The sequence below is a fragment of the Argopecten irradians genome, chromosome 2 (genome assembly GCF_041381155.1).
Source record: "Argopecten irradians isolate NY chromosome 2, Ai_NY, whole genome shotgun sequence".
In the NCBI taxonomy this organism is placed as follows: Eukaryota; Metazoa; Mollusca; class Bivalvia; order Pectinida; family Pectinidae; genus Argopecten; species Argopecten irradians.
Genome location: NC_091135.1, coordinates 61,082,624 through 61,105,543, shown reverse-complemented (window position 1 = coordinate 61,105,543; position 22,920 = coordinate 61,082,624). Strand labels below are relative to the sequence as shown.

General features: G+C 34.8%; 2 protein-coding genes across 6 annotated transcripts; one reads left to right on the top strand and one right to left on the bottom strand.

Moving 5' to 3' along the window:
- LOC138316147 (F-box/LRR-repeat protein 8-like) lies at positions 1-6,466 on the bottom strand. 5 transcript variants are annotated; one of them, XM_069257682.1, is made up of 3 exons: positions 6,315-6,382; positions 4,721-4,895; positions 1-2,812 (listed from the first exon to the last, which is right to left on the bottom strand). In XM_069257682.1, the coding sequence occupies exon 3, from the start codon at positions 2,775-2,777 to the stop codon at positions 1,575-1,577; it is 1,203 nt and encodes a 400-aa protein (XP_069113783.1). In that variant the 5' UTR covers positions 2,778-2,812; positions 4,721-4,895; positions 6,315-6,382; the 3' UTR covers positions 1-1,574. The 5 variants fall into 5 exon arrangements, with proteins under 5 accessions (XP_069113783.1, XP_069113781.1, XP_069113784.1 ...); XM_069257680.1 differs by having other exon boundaries at positions 4,768-4,895; XM_069257683.1 differs by having other exon boundaries at positions 4,768-4,895; positions 6,353-6,368.
- LOC138316149 (large ribosomal subunit protein mL52-like) lies at positions 6,387-22,304 on the top strand. The gene is made up of 5 exons (XM_069257685.1): positions 6,387-6,514; positions 17,129-17,276; positions 18,148-18,215; positions 21,417-21,481; positions 21,975-22,304. Exons 1-5 carry the CDS (start codon positions 6,502-6,504, stop codon positions 22,134-22,136), a joined length of 456 nt encoding a protein of 151 aa, XP_069113786.1. The 5' UTR covers positions 6,387-6,501; the 3' UTR covers positions 22,137-22,304.
- The last annotated feature ends 616 nt before the right edge of the window (positions 22,305-22,920 follow it).

The window sequence follows — 22,920 nt, the reverse complement described above, 5'->3', positions numbered from 1 at the left end:
GCCATGAGAGAAAATGTCATTTTTATTTCAGAAAACTCTCCAAGATGTCAACAATGCACAGCAAGCCAATATTTATTTGTATTCATCATCATTAATCACATTACATTGCATCATGATCACAGAAATTGTAAATAGCTAGCACCAAGATATGGCTATAGGTCATAGGCATGTTACACAGAACTTTTCCAACAACAAACACATAGTTTATAAACAACAGTTTAAATATATAAAATAATAAGTTTTAAAAAACATCTTTAGGAAGACAACGATTTTGGTATTATTTATGACATTAACATTTGGTATGTAAAATAAAACCATTGCAGTAATTCTGACAATATGTACATGTGTATATAGGAACATTGCCTAAAGGCCCACTATGTTTTCAAAACAAAAACAACAAATATTATCAGTAACACTTATAATATTCAAACTTCTATATCACAGCCTATTGTGAAATGAAGTTACAATGCCAGATTCCCTGTGTAAATTGATGATAACAATGAAGGTTCACTTCGATGTTTTGCGTGTGGCGTAGTGATAGTCAACTACTGTGCAGCAATTAGGACGATGACGGGAAAACATAAGACACCAATGTTATGGAAATTGATAATTAATTCATCTTCAATATTGTTTAGGGACTTAATAGAAGTGTAGTATTAGCAGTAAGTTTATAACTTTTGGTTAATCATCGAACCCGTTTCATTTACCTAAAGGTGCTATGGTAATTTTTATCTATTAGAAATAGGAACAGACGTATTAGTACTTTTCTTCAGTAACAAAAGTTTCTTACTTAACACTTTTACCATCAACAACAAGAGGCCCAGAGGGCCTGTATCTCTCACCTGGTTTGTAATGCCAAGTAATGTTCTGAATACAGGTTCATTGTTTTTTTTTCTGAAGGAATTTAAAGATTTACATCTAAATTCCCTGTTGGGCCCTACTCTAGTCAAAGAACCAAATTAGCACGGTGCCCTTAACTTATTATGATCACAATCCAACCATATATTTATACACAATACAAAACTCCAGACTACAAGAAGTCAGTCGGACAATTAGAAACACTTCGTAGAAAGCAGATATTGTAAAATCCAACATGGGTGTTTTTGTATCAATCTATACAAAATTAGTATGTCATCTAAGTTACTACTTTGCACCATGTGCCATGTGTAACAGAAATCTTGTAATTTCTTCTTCAGGCTACCGCATAATACTTCGTACAAAGCAATATGTAGTACCGGTACATAGCTACTTGTAAATAAAAGAATATACATGTATTACATATTATATGAAAGATTGGCAAGGACTTTGTGAAATAAATCTGACTTTGTGAAATGCACTATATCTCATTAATCTGACGTGAAATTAATCTGACTTTGTGAAATGCACTATATCATTAATCTGACTTTGTGAAATAAATCTGACTTTGTGAAATAAATCTGACTTTGTGAAATGCACTATATCATTAATCTGACTTTGTGAAATGTGGCGTTTACTGTAACATATGACATGTACCCTTTTTGACCTCTACAGTATTTGACTTAGTATGGCTCCTGACCTCTCTAATCATTTTTACTCTAATCGCCTTCCTCTACCCCTACAACCCAGGGCTCAGGATCAGCTGTCCACTTCAGTATGTAGTCTTTTGTTTCTCTTATCAAAGGTGAGCTGGCCAGAATCTCTTCAACTACCTCTCTCTTTAGCACACAATAAACATATATGGATTTCAGTAATTTACATGTCTGTGTTAAGTTGATAAGAGCTGTTCCAAGGTCGTCAGAATTTCTAGTCTGAAGGACAAGTTTTTCCAGAGTGGGAGCATAATAGGCTGCTGCAAGGTTCACTTCCTCAAAGATTCGTGTAAAAGTTTCCAGTCTAAGTTCTCTGACCGGGATCTCTGGTAGCATGAGTTCCCCAACCTTGATCAAAGGACAAGTGTGGTCAAATCCCAAACTGACCCTGAGGCTAGGGGAGGCAGTCACCAGATCCCGCCACAGCTCAGATGCAAGTGTCTTACTGTATTTCTCCTCCCTCCTACACACTATACCCAGATGTTCAACTGGGGCACGATCGCTCTCAGCAAAGCAAGCAAGAATATCATCCGATAGACTGCAATGGTAGGCCATTAGTCTAGTGAGTTTCCTGCACTTCTGAACCAGATGTAGTATTGAAGACGGACTAACCTTACAGATCAGCATTCTATTAAGAATGTTCAGTGACTGTAGGTTTGGATGGTTTTCAGCTAAAATCATAAAGACAGAATCATCGAAGGGAACAGTCAGATCACTCAGGTCCACATGTACGATCTGTGACCGTGGCGCTTTTATTGTAGGTGGGGTTGGACCAAATAATGTCTTTAGAGCAGCCACAAATTCAGCTCCAGCGTAGAATAAAGGGTTCTCACCTGTAAAAAAGATTTTGATTTCTGCTAGCTGGCGACCTTCTGTTGTAGCCAATGATTCAATCACACGGCAGGCGTGATGTCTATTCTCCACATCTCCCTGGTCTAATGAGAGTCGAACACTTCTTAGGTGATGACCATGCTTGGCTAGGCACTGACTGTATCCCCACATACGATCCTTTTGGGGGTCCACAGTAGTGAGGAAGCGGAAGTGAAAGTAGCGCCACAAGTAGGGCTGGTGAAAGCATGCCTGCCAGGAGCGACAGACCAGTGATGCATTGTAACGGTCAGTCAGATCCAGATGGAGGAGAATACGAACTACGATATGGTCAGGTAGGGTCGACCAGCCCTGTTGCTCATACCCACCTGCTGTAGCCATGTCCTAATAAAAGGGTCTGTTTGAGACAGAAGGACCTGTGTGAAATAGAAAACAAAGTGTATCAATAATCAATGTCACACTTAATTACCAGCTAGTATACGGCACCATCATGTTGACTAAAAATAACAACCCTTGATTGGGACCATGTCAGGATAATTTCAGGTACATTGAGTTTCCAGTTAAAGGCACACTAAATGTAACTTTTCATTTTTTTTTGTAATCACAAACATATACAATGATCGACCATTATAACAATTACCTAAAATAATGATAATAGACGTATATTTTAGCATTATTCCGTATATGATATCGAGCGGTCGAAAATCTTCTTGTAAACATACTTGCTATCTTCAAACAGTTGTCATTGCATAACCGACAATTACTAAAGCGTTATTAGGTCTATACATTTACACGTTGATGCAGTATGCAATCCACCTGTTTCAAAGTAAGTTTACTAAGTTATCCAGTTGGCAATTACATTTATTGACTATTTAAACCTGATTTGTATTTATGTGCGAAAATTTGTTAATAATTGACAATAGGTGTTTTTAATTAAATTAGTCAGTTTCAGATGTTTGTGTCATTCAATACTACAAGAAACATATGTGCAAATTGTACAGTATATATTTCTGGTGCTAGCGTGTAGTTTCCGCCACAGACTATCATTCTCTGCAAACACATTTCACTTTATCAGAGACGCTTTGCATCCATGAAGAACGTCCTTCCGTTTATTATCTACGACTTCATAACCCCAAAAGATATTGAGAATAATGCCTAAATAAATAATTACTCAATAATACATTTTCTTTGTTTTTATACCAAATCTGGCTTTCTGATTGGTCAATACCTTTTTTGCATACAACTATGAAAATAGAAATAATCTGAGAATGGCACGAATACCCAATGTTATCGTGACGCCACAATAGAAACATTGACGTCGTGTATTGATTTGGAAAAAAATACTCTGGGATAATCCCTTGGAAAATCAATGGAATCGTACATGTAAACGTATTTAATTTCATCAAGCAGTCTGGTAAATAACTTACATAAGTATGTTTGTTACTATTGTTTTTATTTCATCAAGGTATGAAATAAATCTTGTTTCTTTCATACCCCGATGAAATTGAAAAATAGTGACATCAATACTTAGAAACAGGAGAGGAGAAATGTAGTGACCAGACCGGGATTTGAACCCGGGACCTCTGAACACTAGCCAATGCTATACTGCTGAGCTACCTGCATCTGCATGGTTAACAATGATCGACCCAGTCCAATCCCACTACAAAATGTACATACTAAGGAAGCCACACAATATTTATTTTAACAATATTTTACAAAATGAAACCACAATATATATGTTTATTTATCCATAAAACATTATACTTACTTCTCCAGAAGAATTACTCACAATTGTTCAGCGTAGTTTATAATATTAACATTATATCAGTTTAACATAGTCAATAAATTCGTAGTTTATTTTAACGATAACATGCTTGTTTCTGTTTTTCCCGTGCGAAAAGTCGAACGGCCGGGTCAGGTAATATTTATGGGAAATCGAGAGCTTCGTGAAATTCTTCGTATCCTTTCGTTTTGTATTTATTGTGGGCCACAATAATTATTTATAATTGTTTGAAACTTCACAGTTGGTCGCATGCAGTAACATCTTACCTTGCTTTGGTCATTATTTTATGCAGAGAAAACGTGGTAATTTTCTTGTAAATGTTTGTGATTAAAAAAAAATGAAAAGTTACGTATAGTGTGCCTTAATTTAAATTGCACTTAAAGTGAATATTCGGGCAAAGAAAACCAGTCTAAATGCGTTCATTTTTTTTTTTTTTTTTTTTTTTTTTTGTGCTCAGATATTGGCTCATTACACCTGTATCTAATCTCATTCATATACTTGGATTTTACACATTCATTTTCAATATAATTCTTATACATACATCCCAGCATGCTCTCTACTTATCTCTCTCCTCTCATTCCAACTAACATCCGTATATGTATCAGTCATCCCGTCTCAGCCGCCATATCACTCCACCATCTCTAAATGCGTTCATTGGCCTTCCAAAAGTTCTCACATATTAATATGACCGTCAAGTTCTGCTTAGTTTCCCAGTTCTGACCATTAAAGTAAAGAAAAGTTGAAAGCATTGAAAGCGAGGCTGCGTGGAAATGTAACCACTGACATAGTGAGCCGGCAGGACGTTTTAGAATTTCCATACTTTAAATTAATTTCTTTGTACGCAGACAGATTTTGACGAGAGATTTTATTTTTCCATTTCATAAGAAATTATACTGGATACATTCACACCATTTTTACCGACTTTAGCCATCCTTGCCCGACTGTTCACTTTAAAACAAATATATGTATAAAGACGTGCAACACCATTGTCTGTTTAAAAGTTTTTTGAGTTACAATATTGCAGTTAAATTGCACTATGAGAACTAGAGAAGTATAGTTCAAAAAGTGTTTTCAATATGCTGGCTGTATAGTGGCCATCTTGGATTTTGGATTTACCCGAAAAATAACAACACTTGGTCGGGACTAATATATCCGACTATGTCAGCTAGGATCATTTCAGGATAGATTTAGCTAATTGCCTTTCGTAATGATTATATTATTGCTAGTTAATTATGTCAAATAGATTATCCGGCTTCATAGAATTTTTGGGTCAACTTAGCGAGTCAAGGGTATTCAGTATGATACTCTCCACATCAGTTCGATACTCTCTAGGGTGAAGGAGAAATACCATTGTTTGAAATACAGTATTTATTTAAGCATTCATGAACATCTTTCAGTTGGCATTCATAGCCAGTATGAATGCCAACTGGACATAAGGAAATTCCATGATTAGTGCGCTAACAAATTAACTGAAAGACTTTCAATGCTTATATTTCTATTTGATAACAATTATAATGAAATCCCAAGAAATTTTGCATCCAATAAATAAAGACTTTATAATAAGCGGATGGAAGTTCATAGACTGATGAATGCTACTCCGTTTGGTAGTTACAAATGTACATTATAATACGAAGGGCTGCACAGTGAAAATGTAAATATCTTCCAGTAAACCATAAGGATTAGGCATTTTCACAAAGAAACTGATTTGTGTGTTTGCATTATATCAGTAACATATACATGTATCATATGTACCATGGGTGTTTCTGGTTATATGGGGTCAACTATAATTCATCATTAAAAGTTTTTTTATTAATTTCCTCATTCTATCTCATATGTATAAATTATACATGATTAAAGGATATATATGTAAAAATTTGAATTGCACAATGCAATATAGTAGCCAAGCTTTCCTCGTTCATTTTACAACTATATATATACTAACGTAGCACGAGTATCTCTAGATGCCATCTCCTGTACAAAATTATAATTGTAACGTTAGTTATGTGCGAGTCTTGAGTCGCATCTCGTCACATTTTCGTCACTGACGTTATTGTACTGCAACGTAATTAATATTATATTCTATATTATGTTACATAGAAATAGATAAACGATTTGACACGGTGGAGAATACATACAGACAAATCTAATAGCCAATATCACTATTCTTGTTCACCTTTGTCCTCGTCATGGCTCTTATTTTGACAGTTTCCGGAAAAAAATATCCGGATACGTTTCGGCTGTTTATTTCGTCTTTTTGCATTTCCGGTTACGGACCTCGTCAGAGAGCGACCACCACCTCAGACCACAGTGAGCGTAATTGCTATGTATAGGAATTGTAAGTAAACTAGACAAGCTGAAGATATCTATCTCAATGTGAGAATAACCAGTTTGTCAATTCGCATTCATTTTTTCCCAAAGTACTCTCAGTTAGAGTAAGACACAAGTCCCCAAGGACATCAACATTGCCAAGACCACAATATGCAATGCCAGACGTTTCGTCCAAAGTCGGTGTACAGGCAGGCGACCAGTTCTCGCCGAGTAGCAATGTTCTCGCCATCGCATCTGTGTCTGTACGATTTCCGCGCAAATTTAGCCAATAAATCCTCCTTCTGAGAGAAGACACTGTCATTCTGTTGTCCAATCCTACATTTAGCAGGTCGGGGAGAAGTCCTGATTTGGCTATAATAGCCAAAAACGGCTATAATAGCCAAATATAGCTATATAAACAGTGGCAAAACACATGAAATCTGCCGAAAAATGTATTTAAAGCAAAAAGCGAGTTTTACAGTAAATTGGAATATGATCCATGTACTTAGTTATTACCAAAACGATGTTGAAACCAAAAAACTCACCTGTACAATTTTGTGTAAATTCCCTGGTTTTTATCGCCATGATAACAGAATGAACGAAGGGGAGTAACTCTAACTGAAGGAAAACTCGGACCATACCCAAGTCGGCCCATTGACATTTTCGGCCGCCGGTCAAAAAGGGGAAAAAAAAAGTCGTATAAATCCCCTTCCGGTTGAAGCGACTCTGACTCGATTGGCACAAATATAGGAGAACATGTGCAAGTTATTGTGACCTTCAGATGGATTAGAAATTGTTTAATAAGCAAATGCAGACAACAATTGCAATTTCCTGCTAGAAAAACGATGATTTTACAGAAAAATGCACAGGTGAGTTTTTCATTTTAACCTTGTTATCGTGTCAACTTAGGACAAGGATAACGTACATAGCGCCAAAAACTCTCGCTTTTTGCAACATATACCTCTTCTGAATGAATCAATGCGTTTTGCCACTTTTTATATAGCTATATTTGGCTATTATAGCCGTATTTGGCTATAATAGCCAAATCAGGACTTCTCCCCGACCTGTTTAGTCTGTTGTCCTACAGGCGTTTGCATCTGGTTTTTGGAAAAATAAATTATCCTTCCACTACTATATACATTATATTACTATATGCATATAGTAGGGGTAGGATATTTTATTTTTCCAAAACCAGATGCAGACGCCCGTGGTTGTCCAATCCTATATTGTTGATATACCTTTAGTCTCAGGAGTACCTCAAGGAACCTGTTTGGGCCCAATACTCTTCCTTATAAACGACTTCCCAGAATACATCAAACACAGCACCTTCAGACTCTTTGCAGATGACAGCATATTATACAAAACCATACATATCACACAAGATTCACTTACTGTCGTGTCGGTCTAACCGTTGACAAAATAAATGATGTAATACCTCGGTATGTTGACTCTATTGTTGAGCGACAGTATTATCAACTGGTCGAGTGGTTCTGTCAATTGTCTGGAGGGGCGGAGTTTAGATATCCTACCCGACATCAGGCGATAGAACGAGTGGGCGGAGTTTATCTGACAATATTCTGAGTTTGAAAGGCAATATGGCTGCGCCTGCCGCCTGATAAGAAAAACGTGTGAGGAAGATCTTATGCCAACGGGGTACTGACGGACGGTAAACTTCTTAAATACTTGATCTTCATTATAAACTAAAGGATTATCTTTTTTCATGACATTAGTAAAAAAAACTGATGTAATGAGAGGAGGTTGTCACAAGATTATAAAGAATGTGACTGCACGGGGGACATTTGACCCAGTCACCTGTTCATCGGAACCCAAGCAAAATTACCAACAAAGTCTTAAGTTCATAGAATAAACAGTCATAAAATAATGACCAGTTTATCAAAGAGGAATGTCCGTACGCTGCAAATGGTTCCATCGGCGATTTTAGAATTTCGAGGCAATTTGTTGCATTTCCGTGTAGAAGTCCTAACGATAACAACGTTAGATCTACGAGCGTACGATGTTTGTCCTTGAATGTTTGAAAAAACGACACATTCTGTAAGAAATCCGTTAACAGCCGATAAATCTAGAGTGAACTAAAAGTACTTTAGACGGCATTGATATCTAAGAAGTTGATTGATAAAGAAACAAACAGAGGTTAACTTACCATTAGGCAGGCCTCACGGCAGCCATTACGTTGTTCTCGATGTAACATTTGCGACGCACATTTCCTACCGTGAATTATACTAGCGATGACGCGAAAAGTTATCCAGTCTATCATGGCCGAAAAACGGACAGCAGCTCATGAAAAACCGCGTTATCGCATTTAATGCCAGAGCTTTCTTTGAAGAAATGTCTGTTGTAAAAACTGCGGGTAATAGAAAGTATTGACACATCCTGCAGTTCTTATGAATACTGTAGTACCCGATGAGTTCAGGATAGATCTATCACATGTGGATCACACATATCACATGATATAAGCCATGCCCACCAACCAATAAACTCGTGTTTAGCATTATATTGTAACCCAGTATGCAATAGGTATTGCGCAAGTTGCGCGGCAAGTACATCACTGTCATCGTCAAAGGTTAGACCAACACAACAGTAAATTACAAGAAGATCTAGACGCAGCAGGTAGGTGGGAGGAAGATTGGTTAATGTCCTTCCACCGGGACAAGTGTAAGGTCCTCAGCATCTCAAACAAACGCACAATTTGGTTTGTTTATTTTTTCGTCCTATTAACAACCAGGGTCATGTAAGGACGTGCCAGGTTTGTTGGTTGAGGAAAACAGGAGTACCCGGAGAAAAACCACCTACTAACGGTCAGTACCTGGCAACAGCCCACATGGGATTCGAACCCGCTTCCCAGAGGTTGAGGGCTTGTGGTTATATGTCGGGAGATCTTAACCACTCGGCCACCACGGCCCCTAACGCACAAAGACCAATTATACATACAAACTCCATGACCACAAATTACAACAAGTAACATCTTGCAAATACCTAGGAATCACAATACAAAATAACTTACAATGGGACACGCACATCAACAACATAACTGCAAATGCTAACAAGACACTAGGATTCTTGAAACGAAACCTACAGATAAACTCACAACATATAAAAGAACATGCTTACAAATCCATAGTTAGACCCAAACTGGAGTACTTCTCCTACGTATGGGACTCTCACCAGATCAATCAAATCATGCAAATTGAAAAAACAACGCAGAGCAGCACGCTACACATAAAGCAGATACCACAACACAAGTTCAGTACAAGACATGATGGAAAACCTCAACTGGACCTCACTACAAACACGCAGAATAAGAACATTTTAATTTTATTTTATAAAATCATACACCATTATGTGGCAATAAACTATAGTCAAATTCTTAATCAGACAGACTACAGGACTAGACAATCACACCCATTCACATATAGACATATAGCTGCCACCAAGGACATATTCAAACACTCATTTTTTCCACACACAATTAAACAATGGAACATCCTACCGGTGGCTACAGTACAAAGCACTACACTAGAGGTCTTCAAGTCACATATCCTAAAAACAGAACTTGAAGACCTAAACCCCACTCCCTAAAATTCTATCATATTTTTATCTTATAGCTATACACTAAAAAAAAATAAAGTAAAAAATAACATGCACCTTCACAATCACTGTAAATAACTTCACTCTTTTTTTTCACAATCACACCTCTGCCAAACTGCACAACGCACAATATAATCATTGACATCGATGGAATTGTGTCTATAAGAAGAAGAAATCTATTGTCCATCCTATATTGTTGATACCTTTAGTCTGTTGTCCAATCCTATATTGTTGATACCTTTAGTCTGTTGTCCAATCCTATATTGTTGATACCTTTAGTCTGTTAATCCTATTTGTTGATACCTTTAGTCTGTTGTCCAATCCTATATTGTTGATACCTTTAGTCTGTATCCAATCCAATATGTTGTTGATACCTTTAGTCTGTTGTCCAATCCTATATAGTTGTTGATACCTTTAGTCTGTTGTCCAATCCTATATAGTGTTGATACCTTTAGTCTGTTGTCCAATCCTATTGTGTTGATACCTTTAGTCTGTTGTCCAATCCTATATAGTGTTGATACCTTTAGTCTGTTGTCCAATCCTATATAGTGTTGATACCTTTAGTCTGTTGTCCAATCCTATATTGTTGATACCTTTAGTCTGTTGTCCAATCCTATTTGTTGATACCTTTAGTCTGTTGTCCAATCCTATATAGTGTTGATACCTTTAGTCTGTTTCCAATCCTAATATTGTTGATACCTTTAGTCTGTTGTCCAATCCTATATTGTTGATACCTTTAGTCTGTTGTCCAATCCTATATTGTTGATACCTTTAGTCTGTTGTCCAATCCTATAGTTGTTGATACCTTTAGTCTGTTGTCCAATCCTATATTGTTGATACCTTTAGTCTGTTGTCCAATCCTATATATGTTGATACCTTTAGTCTGTTGTCCAATCCTATTGTTGATACCTTTAGTCTGTTGTCCAATCCTATATTTGTTGATACCTTTAGTCTGTTGTCCAATCCTATATTGTTGATACCTTTAGTCTGTTGTCCAATCCTATTTGTTGATACCTTTAGTCTGTTATCCAATCCTATATACCTTTAGTCTGTTTCCAATCCTATATTGTTGATACCTTTAGTCTGTTGTCCAATCCTATATTGTTGATACCTTTAGTCTGTTGTCCAATCCTATCTTGTTGATACCTTTAGTCTGTTGTCCAATCCTATATTGTTGATACCTTTAGTCTGTTGTCCAATCCTATATTGTTGATACCTTTAGTCTGTTGTCCAATCCTATTTGTTGATACCTTTAGTCTGTTGTCCAATCCTATATATGTTGATACCTTTAGTCTGTTGTCCAATCCTATATAGTGTTGATACCTTTAGTCTGTTGTCCAATCCTATTTTGATACTTTTAGTCTGTGTCACCTTATGTTGTACCTTTAGTCTGTTGTCCAATCCTATATTGTTGATACCTTTAGTCTGTTGTCCAATCCTATATTGTTGATACCTTTAGTCTGTTGTCCAATCCTATATATGTTGATACCTTTAGTCTGTTGTCCAATCCTATATTGTTGATACCTTTAGTCTGTTGATCCTTATATCCTGTCTGTTGTCCAATCCTATTTGTTGATACCTTTAGTCTGTTGTCCAATCCTATATATGTTGATACCTTTAGTCTGTTGTCCAATCCTATATTGTTGATACCTTTAGTCTGATAATCCTATATTGTTGTCCTTTAGTCTGTTGTCCAATCCTATATAGTGTTGATACCTTTAGTCTGTTGTCCAATCCTATATTGTTGATACCTTTAGTCTGTTGTCCAATCCTATATTGTTGATACCTTTAGTCTGTTGTCCAATCCTATATTGTTGATATCTTTAGTCTGTTGTCCAATCCTATATTGTTGATACCTTTAGTCTGTTGTCCAATCCTATATTGTTGATACCTTTAGTCTGTTGTCCAATCCTATATATTGTTGATACCTTTAGTCTGTTGTCCAATCCTATATTGTTGATACCTTTAGTCTGTTGTCCAATAACCTTTAGTCTGTAGTCCAATCCTATATTGTTGATACCTTTAGTCTGTTGTCCAATCCTATATAGTGTGATACCTTTAGTCTGTTGTCCAATCCTATATTGTTGATACCTTTAGTCTGTTATCCAATCCTATATTGTTGATACCTTTAGTCTGTTGTCCAATCCTATTGTTGATACCTTTAGTCTGTTGTCCAATCCTATATAGTGTTGATACCTTTAGTCTGTTGTCCAATCCTATATAGTGTTGATACCTTTAGTCTGTTGTCCAATCCTATATAGTGTTGATACCTTTAGTCTGTTGTCCAATCCTATATAGTGTTGATACCTTTAGTCTGTTGTCCAATCCTATATAGTGTTGATACCTTTAGTCTGTTGTCCAATCCTATATTGTTGATACCTTTAGTCTGTTGTCCAATCCTATATTGTTGATACCTTTAGTCTGTTGTCCAATCCTATATAGTGTTGATACCTTTAGTCTGTTGTCCAATCCTATATAGTGTTGATACCTTTAGTCTGTTGTCCAATCCTATATTGTTGATACCTTTAGTCTGTTGTCCAATCCTATATTGTTGATACCTTTAGTCTGTTGTCCAATCCTATATAGTGTTGATACCTTTAGTCTGTTGTCCAATCCTATATAGTGTTGATACCTTTAGTCTGTTGTCCAATCCTATATTGTGTTGATACCTTTAGTCTGTTGTCCAATCCTATATAGTGTTGATACCTTTAGTCTGTTGTCCAATCCTATATTGTTGATACCTTTAGTCTGTTGTCCAATCCTATTTGTTGATACCTTTAGTCTGTTGTCCAATCCTATATTGTTGATACCTTTAGTCTGTTGTCCAATCCTATATAGTGTTGATACCTTTAGTCTGTTGTCCAATCCTATATAGTGTTGATACCTTTAGTCTGTTGTCCAATCCTATATTGTTGATACCTTTAGTCTGTTGTCCAATCCTATATATTGTTGATACCTTTAGTCTGTTGTCCAATCCTATATATGTTGATACCTTTAGTCTGTTGTCCAATCCTATATTGTTGATACCTTTAGTCTGTTGTCCAATCCTATATAGTGTTGATACCTTTAGTCTGTTGTCCAATCCTATATATTGTTGATACCTTTAGTCTGTTGTCCAATCCTATATAGTGTTGATACCTTTAGTCTGTTGTCCAATCCATCCTATATTGTTGATACCTTTAGTCTGTTGTCCAATCCTATATATGTTGATACCTTTAGTCTGTTGTCCAATCCTATATAGTGTTGATACCTTTAGTCTGTTGTCCAATCCTATATAGTTGTTGATACCTTTAGTCTGTGTCCAATCCTATATAGTGTTGATACCTTTAGTCTGTTGTCCAATCCTATATTGTTGATACCTTTAGTCTGTTGTCCAATCCTATATAGTTGTTGATACCTTTAGTCTGTTGTCCAATCCTATATAGTTGATACCTTTAGTCTGTTGTCCAATCCTATATTGTTGATACCTTTAGTCTGTTGTCCAATCCTATATTGTTGATACCTTTAGTCTGTTGTCCAATCCTATATTGTTGATACCTTTAGTCTGTTGTCCAATCCTATTATTGTTGATACCTTTAGTCTGTTGTCCAATCCTATATAGTGTTGATACCTTTAGTCTGTTGTCCAATCCTATATTGTTGATACCTTTAGTCTGTTGTCCAATCCTATATTGTTGATACCTTTAGTCTGTTGTCCAATCCTATATCCTATCTTTCGTTGATACCTTTAGTCTGTTGTCCAATCCTATATAGTGTTGATACCTTTAGTCTGTTGTCCAATCCTATATTGTGTTGATACCTTTAGTCTGTAGTCCAATCCTATATTGTTGATACCTTTAGTCTGTTGTCCAATCCTATATAGTGTTGATACCTTTAGTCTGTTGTCCAATCCTATACTTTGTGTTGATCTTATTTGTACCTTTAGTCTGTTGTCCAATCCTATATTGTTGATACCTTTAGTCTGTTGTCCAATCCTATATTGTTGATACCTTTAGTCTGTTGTCCAATCCTATATGTTGATACCTTTAGTCTGTTGTCCAATCCTATATAGTGTTGATACCTTTAGTCTGTTGTCCAATCCTATATTGTTGATACCTTTAGTCTGTTGTCCAATCCTATATATGTTGATACCTTTAGTCTGTGTCCAATCCTATATTGTTGATACCTTTAGTCTGTTGTCCAATCCTATATAGTGTTGATACCTTTAGTCTGTAGTCCAATCCTATGTTGTTGATACCTTTAGTCTGTTGTCCAATCCTATCTTGTTGATACCTTTAGTCTGTTGTCCAATCCTATATAGTGTTGATACCTTTAGTCTGTTGTCCAATCCTATATAGTGTTGATACCTTTAGTCTGTTGTCCCATTTTATATGTTGATACCTTTAGTCTGTTTGTCCAATCCTAGTGTTGATACCTTTAGTCTGTTGTCCAATCCTATATAGTGTTGATACCTTTAGTCTGTTGTCCAATCCTATATAGTGTTGATACCTTTAGTCTGTTATCCAATCCTATATTGTTGATACCTTTAGTCTGTTGTCCAATCCTATATTGTTGATACCTTTAGTCTGTTGTCCAATCCTATATAGTGTTGATACCTTTAGTCTGTTGTCCAATCCTATATAGTGTTGATACCTTTAGTCTGTTGTCCAATCCTATATTGTTGATACCTTTAGTCTGTAGTCCAATCCTATATTGTTGATACCTTTAGTCTGTTGTCCAATCCTATATAGTGTTGATACCTTTAGTCTGTTGTCCAATCCTATATTGTGTTGATACCTTTAGTCTGTTGTCCAATCCTATATAGTGTTGATACCTTTAGTCTGTTGTCCAATCCTATATAGTGTTGATACCTTTAGTCTGTTGTCCAATCCTATATAGTGTTGATACCTTTAGTCTGTTGTCCAATCCTATATATTGTTGATACCTTTAGTCTGTTGTCCAATCCTATATGTTTGATACCTTTAGTCTGTTGTCCAATCCTATATAGTGTTGATACCTTTTTGTCCTGTTGTGTCCAATCCTATATAGTGTTGATACCTTTAGTCTGTTGTCCAATCCTATAGTGTTGATACCTTTAGTCTGTTGTCCAATCCTATATTGTTGATACCTTTAGTCTGTTGTCCAATCCTATATAGTGTTGATACCTTTAGTCTGTTGTCCAATCCTATATATGTTGATACCTTTAGTCTGTTGTCCAATCCTATATAGTGTTGATACCTTTAGTCTGTTGTCCAATCCTATATTGTTGATACCTTTAGTCTGTTGTCCAATCCTATATAGTGTTGATACCTTTAGTCTGTTGTCCAATCCTATATTGTTGATACCTTTAGTCTGTTGTCCAATCCTATATTGTTGATACCTTTAGTCTGTAGTCCAATCCTATATAGTGTTGATACCTTTAGTCTGTTGTCCAATCCTATATAGTGTTGATACCTTTAGTCTGTTGTCCAATCCTATATAGTGTTGATACCTTTAGTCTGTTGTCCAATCCTATATTGTTGATACTACCTTTAGTCTGTAGTCCAATCCTATATAGTGTTGATACCTTTAGTCTGTTGTCCAATCCTATATTGTTGATACCTTTAGTCTGTTGTCCAATCCTATATAGTGTTGATACCTTTAGTCTGTTGTCCAATCCTATATTGTTGATACCTTTAGTCTGTTGTCCAATCCTATATAGTGTTGATACCTTTAGTCTGTTGTCCAATCCTATATAGTGTTGATACCTTTAGTCTGTTGTCCAATCCTATATAGTGTTGATACCTTTAGTCTGTTGTCCAATCCTATATTGTTGATACCTTTAGTCTGTTGTCCAATCCTATATAGTGTTGATACCTTTAGTCTGTTGTCCAATCCTATATAGTGTTGATACCTTTAGTCTGTTGTCCAATCCTATATTGTTGATACCTTTAGTCTGTTGTCCAATCCTATATAGTGTTGATACCTTTAGTCTGTTGTCCAATCCTATATTGTTGATACCTTTAGTCTGTTGTCCAATCCTATATTGTTGATATCTTTAGTCTGTAGTCCAATCCTATCTTGTTGATACCTTTAGTCTGTAGTCCAATCCTATGTTGTTGATACCTTTAGTCTGTTGTCCAATCCTATATTGTTGATACCTTTAGTCTGTTGTCCAATCCTATATTGTTGATACCTTTAGTCTGTTGTCCAATCCTATATTGTTGATACCTTTAGTCTGTTGTCCAATCCTATATATGTTGATACCTTTAGTCTGTTGTCCAATCCTATATTGTTGATACCTTTAGTCTGTTGTCCAATCCTATATTGTTGATACCTTTAGTCTGTTGTCCAATCCTATATAGTGTTGATACCTTTAGTCTGTTGTCCAATCCTATGTTGTTGATACCTTTAGTCTGTTGTCCAATCCTATATAGTGTTGATACCTTTAGTCTGTTGTCCAATCCTATATAGTGTTGATACCTTTAGTCTGTTGTCCAATCCTATATTGTTGATACCTTTAGTCTGTTGTCCAATCCTATATAGTGTTGATACCTTTAGTCTGTTGTCCAATCCTAACTTGTTGATACCTTTAGTCTGTTGTCCAATCCTATATAGTGTTGATACCTTTAGTCTGTTGTCCAATCCTATATTGTTGATACCTTTAGTCTGTTGTCCAATCCTATATAGTGTTGATACCTTTAGTCTGTTGTCCAATCCTATCTTGTTGATACCTTTAGTCTGTTGTCCAATCCTATAGTGTTGATATACCTTTAGTCTGTTGTCCAATCCTATATAGTGTTGATACCTTTAGTCTGTTGTCCAATCCTATATTGTTGATACCTTTAGTCTGTTGTCCAATCCTATATAGTGTTGATACCTTTAGTCTGTAGTCCAATCCTATATAGTGTTGATACCTTTAGTCTGTTGTCCAATCCTATATTGTTGTCCAATACTATCAAAATATTTCTGTAAATTGTAATACTACTGCAATCAGGTTTTGGCACTAAAATGAATCCATGAAACAATTGTAGGTATTACTACATCTTTAACGTTTGGTGTTGCTTTTCTCTTTTCAGGTATTATTAAGTTGAGTCATCTCGTAATTCCACGGGAAGCAGCTAGAAACTTTAGTTTATCTTCTATTACATGTAAAAATGAAAATAGGCATAGACCATTTTGTCCAGAATGGAAGAAAACACGTTTTGGTAGCGAATGGAGAGTAAAGTAAGTACACCAGTTTATTACCAAACTTTCTTCAATTCACTCTCAGAATAAATTGTCCCATTAGATTTTCTGCATTTAGAGGCAAATTACATATTATGAAATGGGTCAATCCCTGTCCTTTTCATTTGTGGGAAGAAGTCATGTAAGCAATGTAACACATGTTTGACCCCAATAACCTTGAAGGAAGCACAGGATAATTGATTTGATTAACAGCATTCTTTAGACCTACTATCTAGCCACTAAGACTTTGATAGACTTTGTAACATACATGTACCATGAAACCTGCCTTAGTGACGACATCTGTATCAAGACCATCTGCTAATTAAGACCATTTTGTTACATGTATTTGATCCTTAATTGGTACACTTCATCACATATAATGCTAAATATATTCTATTAGGTATTGATCCTCTTGACCACTGAGAAAATGTTTTTTATTCCCTTCTTTCACCAAAACGGGGGACATTGATTTGGGTTTGTCCATCTGTCCCTTTATCCGTCTGTCTGTCTGTATTGCTTAACTTGGTTTTTGTGCAATAAAAATGCTTGACACTTTTATTGGATTCTATTTGGCAGAATTATGGCCCTCTGATTAATGCAAGACACCATTTTTGTCTGTTTCTGTTCAACTCTTTGCCAAGTTTGATTGGCACTTTCATTGGACCCTATTTTGTGGAGTTATAGGCCTTTGATTAAAGAAAGCGAATGATATAAAATCCGTGACTTTGCTTGTTTTACCATAGTTGATCCCTGTGAATTATTGTGATTGTATGAGAACTTTGTAATGACAGGCCATGGCTAGCTAGTCATATGGTACAATTGTGGATCACTTTAGTTGTATTTATTATGTGTGTTTATAACTTTTATACAGACAAGGTAAAGCGATGGATGGTATTTCCTATGGGCCTCTCACAGACTTACCTGATTATACCTACTTAGGTAAATATAACTTACCCAACTATACATATTTAAGTTAATACCGTATTCGACCCAATAAGCACCCATGTCCCCATAGGTGCCCCTCCCCTTTTTGAGGCCTCATTTCAATTACATGGGCATAGGTTTGCAATAATTTCGTCTTATTAAGCACCTTTTCATTTTTTTTTCAATTTTTAAATAACCTGCGTGCTTATGGGGTCAAAAACGGTATGTCACTTACATGATAATATCTATTTAGGTAAATATAACTTACCTGTTTATACCTATTTAGGTAAATATAACTTACCTGTTTATACCTTATTAGGTAAATATAACTTACCTGATTACACTTATTTAGGTACCAAAGGTAAATAAAACTTACCTGATTATACCTATTTAGGTAAATATAACTTACCTGATTATACCTATTTAGGTAAATATAACTTACCTGATTATACCTATTAAGGTAAATATAACTTACCTGATTATACATTTATAGGTAAATTTAACTTACCTGTTTATCCCTATTTAGGTAAATATAACTTACCTGATTATACCTATTTAGGTAAGTATAACTTACCTGATTATACCTATCTAGGTTTATACCTTTTTAGGTAAATATAACTTACCTGATTACACCTATTCAGGTAAATATAACTTACCTGATTATACCTATTTAGGTACCAAAGGTAAATAAAACTTACCTGATTATACCTATTTAGGTACCAAAGGTAAATATAACTTACCTGATTATACCTATTTAGGTAAATATAACTTACCTGATTATACCTATTTAGGTACCAAAAGTAAATATAACTTACCTGATTATACCTATTTAGGTACCAAAGGTAAATATAACTTACCTGATTATACCTATTTAGGTAAATATAACTTACCTGATTATACCAATTTAGGTACCAAAAGTAAATATAACTTACCTGATTATACCTATTTAGGTACCAAAGGTAAATATAACTTACCTGATTATACCTATTTAGGTAAATATAACTTACCTGATTATACCAATTTAGGTACCAAAGGTAAATATAACTTACCTGTTTATACCTTATTAGGTAAATATAACTTACCTGATTACACTTATTTAGGTACCAAAGGTAATTAAACTTACCTGATTATACCTATTTAGGTAAATATAACTTACCTGATTATACCTATTTAGGTAAATATAACTTACCTGATTATACCTATTTAGGTAAATATAACATACCTGTTTATACCTATTTAATTAAATATAACTTACCTGATTATACCTATTTAGGTAAATATAACTTACCTGTTTATACCTATGTAGGTTAATATAACTTTCCTGTTTATACCTATTTAGGTAAATATAACTTACCTGATTATACCTATTTAGGTAAATATAACTTACCTGATTATACCTATTTAGGTACCAAAGGTAAATAAAACTTACCTGATTATACTTATTTAGGTACCAAAGGTAAATATAACTTATCTGATTATACCTATTTAGGAAAATATAACTTACCTGATTATACCTATTTAGGTACCAAAGGTAAATATAACTTACCTGTTTATACCTAATTAGGTAAATATAACTTACCTGATTATACCTATTTAGGTACAATGTACTGAAGGTAAATATAACTTACCTGATTACACCTATTTAGGTACCAAAGGTAAATATAACTTACCTGATTACACCTATTTAGGTACCAAAGGTAATGACTTACCTGTTTATACCTATTTAGGTAAATATAACTTACCTGTTTATACCTAATCAGGTAAATATAACTTTCCTGATTATACCTATTTAGGTACCAAAGGTAAATATAACTTACTTGATTATACCTATTTAGGTACCAAAGGTAAATATACCTTACCTGATTACACCTATTTAGGTACCAAAGGTAAATATGACTTACCTGATTACACCTATTTAGGTACCAAAGGTAAATATGACTTACCTGATTACACCTATTTAGGTACCAAAGGTAAATATAACTTACCTGATTACACCTATTTAGGTACCAAAGGTAAATATGACTTACCTGATTACACCTATTTAGGTACCAAATGTAAATATGACTTACCTGATTACACCTATTTAGGTACCAAAGGTAAATATAACTTACCTGATTACACCTATTTAGGTACCAAAGGTAAATATAACTTACCTGTTTATACCTATTTAGGTAAATATAACTTACCTGATCACACCTATTAAGGTACCAAAGGTAAATATGACTTATTTGATTACACCTATTTAGGTACCAAAGGTAAATATAACTTACCTGATTATACCTATTTAGGTACCAAAGGTAAATATAACTTACCTGATTACACCTATTTAGGTACCAAAGGTATATATGACTTACCTGATTACACCTATTAAGGTACCAAAAGTAAATAAAACTTACCTGATTACACCTATTTAGTTACCAAAGGTAAATATGACTTACCTGTTTATACCTATTTAGGTAAATATAACTTACCTGATTACACTTATTTAGGTACCAAAGGTAATTAAACTTACCTGATTATACCTATTTAGGTAAATATAACTTACCTGATTACACCTATTTAGGTACCAAAGGTAAATATGACTTACCTGATTACACCTATTTAGGTACCAAAGGTAAATATAACTTACCTGATTACACCTATTTAGGTACCAAATGTAAATATAACTTACCTGTTTATACCTATTTAGGTAAATATAACTTACCTGATTACACCTATTTAGGTACCAAAGGTAAATATAACTTACCTGATTACACCTATTTAGGTACCAAAGGTAAATATAACTTACCTGATTACACCTATTTAGGTACCAAAGGTATATATGACTTACCTGATTACACCTATTAACGTACCAAAGGTAAATAAAACTTACCTGATTACACCTATTCAGGTACCAAAGGTATATATGACTTACCTGATTACACCTATTTAGGTACCAAAGGTAAATATGACTTACTTGATTACACAGATTTAGGTTAAAGAACACTATAATTGACCAATATGACCACAAATAAGAAAGCAAACATACTATTGATAGAATCTACTCTCAGTAAAGATATCTTGTTTTACTTGTGATAACCTTATTTTATACATTAGAGATATAACAAATTTACTACAGTCAATGAATTAATGAGTTTATAATTACAGAGATACAAAAAATTAACTACAGTCAATGAATTAATGAGTTTATAATTACAAATTTGGTATTGTATATAGATGGCCGACCAACACCACTGAGTAAAGGACAGTTACGGAGACGAGAGATGAATAAAGAAATGGCGGTAGGTAACAGATTATTACGACAATAGTGATAGGGTAGCCACAAATTATATACCTCCTTCCCTAAACCTCTGATAACTCTAGATTATTGTTACAAAGACAACTCATACAACTCAACCTTGATTCTAAAGGAATGAAGATATCAAAGAGTTTCTTTTTTAAATCAATTTATGTGCTAGCTTTCTTAACGAAACAATTATTTCTGGTGCAAGGGAGATAACCTGTGAAAGCTAAAAATCCTGTGCTTTACATATGCTAAGTCATCGTTTAGATAAATGGGATGGTGTTTACTAGTGAAAAGTGAAAAATGGCCTTCATACTAAGAATTTAGCCACGTTTATATGAGCACCTGAAATACAGGGATATTTTCCATAACATATCGTGGTACACAGTTGATACTCTCTTGGTTTCTAATGTTTGTCTGTGTCTCCTGACAGTGTTTTAAAGTCATGAATAATAATGACATTAAGATGTCTATGTTTTATTATTTTACAGAAAAATGTTATGAAAATGATGAATGAACTGGATTTTACCAAAGAATTTGCTGAGAAAAGAAGACAAGAACAGCTTCAAATAGAAAAGTTAAAGAGTGTTCCTAGTTTTAAACCTAAAGGAAGACATAGTCACAAACCAGTCAGAGTAAAAAGAAACAATTGAATATTGAAAAATATCTAAGATTAAGATGAGCTTGTTTGTTGTGAAGATTGTTTGTCAAACATTTGTTATCAGTCTGTTTTTAACTGGTTTGTACTGATATACGCGGCTGTGTACAAAAACACTTCAATTACTCGAGTCTATAATCTTAAATAAAATTTAGATTGATTACTTCAGTTTGATGAGTTTTCAATACAACTGTGAATGGATCTACACTAAATAGTAAATGGTTGTTTCATTTTTAGATCATCTTTACCCTAAATTCAGCGTGCTTCGTCCGTCATTGTTTGCAATGCACCATCCATAAACTTTTCAAATTGTAAATTTCTTCTCAAGTTCTGCTAAAACTTGCCTGAAATGTTGTTATTTTTCGGGTCATTCTGTAAATCGATGATGGCTACCACAGCCATCATTTTGAAAACTCATTTTGAACTACTTCTCAAGTTCTACCTGTCTAATTAAACTGAAACTTTCTTGAAATTATCTTGACATGGTCCCAAAGAAGTTTTGTTATCTTTCCGGTCTATCCGAATCCAAGATGGACACCACAACTGCCGTCTTGAAAACACATTTTGGACTTATTCTAAAGTTTGACTGGTGCAATTTTTTTTTGGTCAATCCAATATGGCTTCCACAACTTGACACATTTTAAAGTTCTTAAGCTTCAGTGCTAAATTTTGTTTGAATGTAAAAAGGACTGTCTAAGAAGTGTAATTTTAGGCCACAACAAAGATATTGTACTGGTGGATGTAAAAGTCACCATCTTGTAACGCCTTTTGTCCATCGT